Source organism: Brassica napus, chromosome C1 (genome assembly GCF_020379485.1).
Source record: "Brassica napus cultivar Da-Ae chromosome C1, Da-Ae, whole genome shotgun sequence".
NCBI classification, from domain to species: domain Eukaryota; kingdom Viridiplantae; phylum Streptophyta; class Magnoliopsida; order Brassicales; family Brassicaceae; genus Brassica; species Brassica napus.
In genome coordinates, this window is record NC_063444.1 from 26,688,683 (window position 1) to 26,695,872 (window position 7,190).

The 7,190-nt window shown below is 40.2% G+C and overlaps 1 protein-coding gene across 1 annotated transcript; it reads left to right on the top strand.

Annotated features, from left to right (window-relative positions):
• Window positions 1-3,835: 3,835 nt before the first annotated feature.
• LOC106373454 lies at window positions 3,836-5,795 on the top strand. The gene is made up of 4 exons (XM_013813625.1): window positions 3,836-4,367; window positions 4,456-4,518; window positions 4,685-5,097; window positions 5,172-5,795. The coding sequence occupies exons 1-4, from the start codon at window positions 3,836-3,838 to the stop codon at window positions 5,793-5,795; spliced, it is 1,632 nt and encodes a 543-aa protein (XP_013669079.1).
• The last annotated feature ends 1,395 nt before the right edge of the window (window positions 5,796-7,190 follow it).

The following is a 7,190-nucleotide window of genomic DNA, read 5'->3' on the forward strand; positions in this document are numbered from 1 at the left end:
AGATCCAGCTGACCCAGCAGTCTACCGACGGATTACCCGTCACCTTATCCACACTTGAAGTGGATAAGATTTACGAGGAGGTAAATTTTCTAAAATTTTAATTTTTTATTATTCATTTAATTTAACTTTAAATTATTACTAACAATATTTATTTTTTGTTTTTAAGGTTGTCTCAAAAAAAAAGGGACGGACGTTGGGGATTGGTTCCGTCAACGATGTTCCGAGAGCGACATCGTCTTATGGTCAGCGATGGGATGATGAAGTCACTGAGCTGCGTAACGAGTTGACCGCGACAAAATCTGCGTTCACAGCTCGTGTGGGTGGACTCGATCGCTTCTTGGACTTTATAGCGGCCACAAATCTGGAATGGGAGACCATGTTGAGGAACATGCGACGACAAAATCCCATTCCAGGCGAGGGACCATCCGACGACACACATGCCGAGGAGGATGTAGACAGGAGGAGTGATGAATTCCTCCGGGCTATGCACGACTCTTAGTTCTTTTTTTTCCGTGGTTGTATTATAAATTCAAAACTTATTTATATATAAAATATTTGCATATTTATTTATTTTTAAAATTTTAATTTTGTTAATAAATTAAATAATTTTAAATATTTTTTAATTATATTTTTAAATTTGTTAAATAATAAAACGAAGTAAATTCGTAGCTAATCTACGACTTATTTACGTTGAACATTTACGAGGAAATCACGAGAAATATTAAACGAGTATTTTACGAGGAAATACTTTCAAGGTATTTACATGAAAATTACGAGGAAAACATTTCAAGGTAATTACGTGAATTTTACGAGGAAATACTTTCGAGATATGTACTTGTCGTTTACGAGGAAATGCTTTCTTGGTATTTACGAGGAACGGTAGCGACATTCTTACGTCGACTGTCTACGTGGTCTTTACAACGATTTGTTTTCTTCGTTTTTACGACGAAATGGTTTCCTCACTATTTTACGATAAATTAGCGAGGAAATATGCGTTACGACGAACGTATAACGACGAAACCCGTTTCCTCGCTAATTCCTCGTAAACCCTCTTTTACGACGAACTCACGAGGAAAACCACTGTCGTTAAACTTAGGTTTTCTTGTAGTGTCAAAATACCAACCACCATGAGCAACCAATTTCAAGCTCTAAATACACTTAAAATAAACATATACATCTTCATATCCTTATTTCATCTCAAAATTCTAATTTTTTTTTATTTCAAAAACTATAAGCTAATATAGAGTTACTCAAGTTTATGATTCATGGTCAAGAACGAGTGAGTAACTTCCATTAAGAATTTATATGTGCTTGTAAAAGCTAAACATGAATCTCGCTGGACCTAAAAATGATTTTTGAATTTTTCATATTTGTTTCGCAAAGAAGACTTCTAGAGAAGTTTTCTCGTCAATGCATAGACTAGTTTTGTAAATGACTTTTTGTGTGTGTTTTTAGAGAAGACTTCTCTAGAAGTTTTCTAACTTTTCTTTGTTAACAAAAAAAAAACAAGTTAGTTTTGCAATTGGCCGAAGTTTGTCAGAAATTTAACTTTTTATAAAAGACTTCCCGAAAAGTCTTCTTTACTGTTAGATGAAGTCTTCCACTGTCGTAAGAAGTCTTCATATGTTAGTTTTGCAATTGACAATTAATACTAAAAACTTTAATATTAGTGAGAAGTTCTCTTGTTTTATTTTGGGTTTTTGGTCAAACATTTGGTTACCAGAGAAGACTTCTCTAGTAGTCTTCTGACATAAGGCTTTTAGAGAAGTCTTCTCTGAAAACGTCAATTATAGTCAATTGCAAAATTAACCTACGCAGACTTCTTACGATAGTGAGAAGACTTCATGTGAATGTAAGAAGACTTCTATAGAAGTGTTCTCTGAGAAGACTTCTCTCTTCTAAATATGCGGAACTTTGGTCAATTGCAAAACTAATATGTTTACCAGAGAATTTTTATGTCTTCTATGGTATTGTTGATAATTTTTCAAATTCAAATGTAAGGCATTATTTACAAAGAAAGACGTCTCTAGATGTCTGGCGTAGAGTAGATTTCTTAAGAAAATTTTCTTTGTAAATTTGTAATTGCAAAAATGACATAAACGGAAGAATTCTTAAGAAGTTTTCTATGTCAATCTTTATTAAACTTCACTTTTCTCAAAATTTAAAATTATCTTTAATATTTTCTTGTTAATTAATTCATGTGTATTAGTCAATATTGGTGCTCCTAAGTGAAATTTATAACTTAATTGGTGATAATTATGAGCTTACAGATATTCATGTTGATTAGTGTTTCTACCTAATCCGAGAAAACTTCTTAAGAGGTCTTCTACGTTCGTTTTTGTAAAATTTGTATTTTCAGGAGTGTTAAGTAATTCAAGATATGTTTATAACTTTCAAAAGTGTCAAGTAACTTCAAGTATATCAACTCATGTGGTTTAATGTGCTTCTTAGATCATAAGATATACTTTTTAACTTTAAAAAATTTGAATTTTCACTTAAATTTAATCTTCTTAGTGAGAGTTATGTTTTTTATCTTTTTTAAATTTGACTCAGTTTTCTCTCTTAGTTTTAGTAAATTTGACTAAAATTTTGTGTTGTTCTGTTTTGCTATGAGTGGATAGAATGGTTAAAACGTTTTTTGCTATGTAGTATCAATAATTTCAATAATATCAAGTACTTTAGGTAAAAAAATATTGTAGACATCAACATATCTACCAAATTATTTCATTAACATTTTTAAAAAAATTACAAAAGAATTCAAAACTAAAAGAGTACACATAACAATCATAAAACAGACCATAAAAAAAACTATTACAAATGGAGCTTGAGACCATTCCTTAAATATGTTGATGACATAGATAAGCTTGACTCCACTTAAATGAGATATTTTTGGTTCAAAAGACATCCAGGAAAGTTTTCTAGTATAAAATGTATTAGAAAACTTCATCGAAAGTCTTCTAAGGAAGTCTTCTAGCATATAATGCATTAGAAGACTTCCATGGAAGCTTTCCAGGGAAGTCTTATAGCATAAAATATATTAGACGATTTTCGAGGAAGCCTTCCAAAAGTCTTCCAAAAGTCTTTTGAGAAGTTTTCCAAAGTCTGATTTTGATCTAAAAAATCTGCATATTTAAAAACGTTAAATGGCATTAAAACAAAGAAAAACTTCAATATAATTTTTGTAGATCATAAAATCTACACTAAGTATTTTATAGTGATTGAAAGTTTAATCTGTGGAAGAAAAAGATGATGTGGGCAACTTTAGAAGACAACGATATAATCAGATTCCAGTAGGCAAAGATAGATTTTATTGATTAATAAGATCGAATACAACAAGAGGAATAAGATCCGACGTTACAAATGAGGTCAATAAGAGAAAAGACTTAAAGCGAAGTCAAATGAGGTCGATGTGTGTGTATTGCTCTCTGTAGGATTTTCTCTGTCCTTCGTATTAATCGATCTATTCTTATAGCTGATCGATTCCAGATTTCTCTAAACCTCTCTGCGATCTCCGGCTCTTCAAAATCGATCTCCTTTTGCTCGCCGGAGTCGGGCCTCTTCATTGGTTGTGCGGCCCAGATTACTCAGGCCCAATTACATAGTTGACCAAGAGAGATGGTCTACTCAATATAGATTTCGTACGTTGCTCCGTGCACTTTCTGGTTTATCTGCACAACGGCTATATGCACCGCCTTAGGGCAAATCATTAAATTTCTCGGGCTTAGCGATAGAGCCGTTAGGGCTTGCGATGGCTTATAAGTACCCGAAAACATTCCTTCGCTATCTCAATCTTTCTTTTGTGATCAAAGGCCTTTAATTGCTGAATTCCGATAAGATGGCTCCATCGTTCTTCTATCCTCTTCCGACGATCAAGGATGACCGGCTCGAGGAGCTTTACACCGTTCACGGCGTTGATCGGGCCGTTGTAGGTGATTTGGCTTCTACGTCTGAATCTTCGGAAGCTGTTCGTGATGGAAATGGTGGGGCGTATCTCTCCTTCTTTGAGACCTGTAGTCTTTTATTTCCGATCCCGGAGCCCGTCCTTAATATTTTAGCGGAGCTGGGCTTGTCGCTTACTCAAATGTGCCCTAATTTCCTGAGACATCTTTTGGCGCACCTGGTCAAGGATCGCGAGGAGGGTCTATTGTTCGGCTTCGACGAGCTTCGTCACCTCGTTCTGATGAAGCGAAACAACCAAAACCCTGGGACTTTTCTTATGTCTCCCCGTCCAGGACGTCAAATCATACAGAGCATCCTCTATCGTGATCAGAACTGGCGAGAGGAGTTTTTCGTCTTCAAGATCGATGAAGCGTCTGTGGGAAGCTTTGATTTCTCGAAACTTGCCCGCTATTGGACTGAGGACATAGGTGAGTTCCCCTTTGATATATATATTTTTTTTTTTGCATGCGCAAGTAATTCTTGATCGATTTTTGTCTTCTTTTTTGCTTGCTCCAGTTCATTCGGGAATATCTTCTATGACCGACATGCTTCGGGGTTTAATCGGAGCTCTCCGGAGAGGTCACTCGAATTGATCCTCTTTTGATCATTCTTGAATTCGAGCTGCTTTCTTGATGTCGTGTGGATCGGGTGATGCCCCGGAGATAGCGGGTGTCTCCGAGGATGAAGCGGGGCACTTTCAGGAAGATGAAGTGCCTTCCTCTAGCAATACTCCTCTTTCCAATAGGTTGGAGAGGCAGCTTGCGAGGAGGTCATCATTTCGCACCTCCACATCGGCGTTGGCAGGCAAGGCCGATAGCGGGATACCTCCGATCCCAACTCCGCACTCGGATGATGAGGGTTCCCCCAAAGGTTCGGAGATCCCATGTTCCTTTGAGTCCCATCTTGCAGGACAACTCTGCTGCTGCGAGCCGTAAGCGGCGTCGATTGTCGAAGGCCGTTATGCTGGAGCCATCTCGTTCTAAGCGAGAATCGAAGGGATGGAGGCTTGTCCTAGAGGGCGAAGGTCCTTCATCTATGGGCCAAGACGATCTCGTTTCATTTGCTCGTCGTACGAGGTCCGTGGATTGTCGCCCTCCGTCTCTCGCTTCTCTTGATGAGGAAGGGGCTTATGCCAAAGTAGTCGTCACGAGCTCCAAGGTCGGTTTTGTTGAGCTATATCTATTTCTGTTATAGGTGCTAGGGTACTAACTTCGAGGTTTTCCCCTCTCCAGGTTATGGAAGCTTTTAACGAGTTTGTTGTGACGATGGAGGATCGTGTGCATGCTCTTCGCAACGAGAGTGAGGTGGAGAAAGAAAAGGTTGAGGTCCAAAGGGTTACAGAGGAGCTTCGGACGACCAAGGAGGAGGCTAGGAAGAAAACTGGAGAGGCGATGATCTTGAGGGATGAATGGAAAAGGGCTCGCCAGGAAAGGGTGGTGTTTGAGACCGAGGTCGCTACCCTCAGGACCAAGGTCGTGGAGCTCGAGACTGATCGTGACCGGGATATCTGTGGGGGTTCTCGCGCCGCTCGTCGTGAAATTGCTAACGGCTTCCGAGAGGTTCTAACTTCCTTGGAGAAGAAATGGGTTGACAAGAAGAAGGAAGTGTTTGCTGAGATTCAACTCCACGAGGTGGTTGCCAAGCTCGATCTGCTGAATGAGATCAAGGATGAAGGGCTGGTTGTAGAAGACGAGATCGTTCGTCTGAAGGAGATGGAGAAAGATTGCAAGGTCGCTGCTAGTTTGGCCGCTGTTCCGGATTGGTCAGTCGCGGGTCTTGATCTTCCTCAAGTTTCCGAAGACTTGATTGACGACGAGGCTGCGAGCTCATCTGCTAGAGAAGAAGCTAACTCTTAGGTTGTCTTCTTTTTCATCGTTTCTGTACCGGATCCGAGCGATTTTTCTGTTTCATTTTTGATTTCGTGTTTTTGAATGGATAACTATGACTTTCGGAATATCTTTTCTTTTAAAGATTTTATTCCTCTTTCCAGTTGAAATCCTGTGGTGCCCTTGCCCTTTATAAGGTTTCGTTTTGTTTTGAATCGGTTCCATGTTTCGAACGAGGCTTCCTATTTTCTTTTATTGATATGTCGTCGAGAAGAGTGAATTCCCGTGAGTCCGAAAGGGTACGAGGCCGGAATGGGAGTGTCGGCACAGAAAGAATCTGTTCTGGTGATGTGAGCGAAGTGCTTACAGAAGTTCTTCGCGAGGAGACCCGACTTTCCCGTCCTCCCGCTAGTGGAGAGGGGAAGGATCTTGGGGGAGAAAGGGTGGTGGTTCGTACAAACCCGAACAGCCCGAACGGCTCGGAGGGGCGAGACCATCCTCCAAAGAAAGCGAAGGTTACTGGTACTGATCATCATCATGGCGTTTCGGGCGACAACACTGTTGCGTAACCGTTTCATTGGAAATTTTCTCATTCTAAGGATTGTCCGATCACGAAAGATCCAGACAACCTTGCTCATCTGGTCAGGCATTTCAAGCCGGCCGGATGTACGCTCCCTTCTCTTTGGAATATGACAGAGCGCGATGCATACGTTAAGATGGCTGTTGCGCTAGCTAAGGTCAGTTTTTAATATCAATGATATCGACTCCTCAATTTTTTTTTCTTCGTATTGATATGTCGTGTTCCAGGCTATGAAGGATAATAATGAATTCACAGTGACTTTAGAAAGGCGTTTGCAGGTTGTCCCGCGTTCCAACGAGCTTTACGAGATTAAGTAGGTCGTGTTCGAGAGCTAAAGCTCGGTTTGAAGATGGCTTGGGATCGAGAGCGTGCTAACGCTGCTCAGCTGGCTGCTGCCGAAAATCTAGGGAATCAGGCTGCTTCGCTCAAGGCTCGTTTACAAGTTGTGAGTAAGGAGAGGAAGTCGGCCCTCGAGCAGGTTTCCTTTTTGGAGGCGAAGATCGAGTCTTCCGCGAGTAAATTTGCCGATGATCTTTGTCGTTCTACTTACGATGCTAAGAAGGCCTTGGCCGACAATTATTTAGATATGTTGATATCTTTAAAGGAGAAATGGGAGAAGAAGAAGGCCGCAGCTGACTGTGTGGTCCGTCTTAAAGAAGTTATGGCTAATATCGATCTTCTGAAGGAGATAATGAACAATAACCTGTTGGCTTCGAATGAGTTGCTGCGTCTTCGAGCGAAGGAGGTCAAGCTCGGGTCCGAACTTGACGTGATGGCGGTGTCGGACTTCTCTGTTGGGAGGCTGGATCTTCCTCAGATATCGGAAAATTTACCGGAGGAATTCA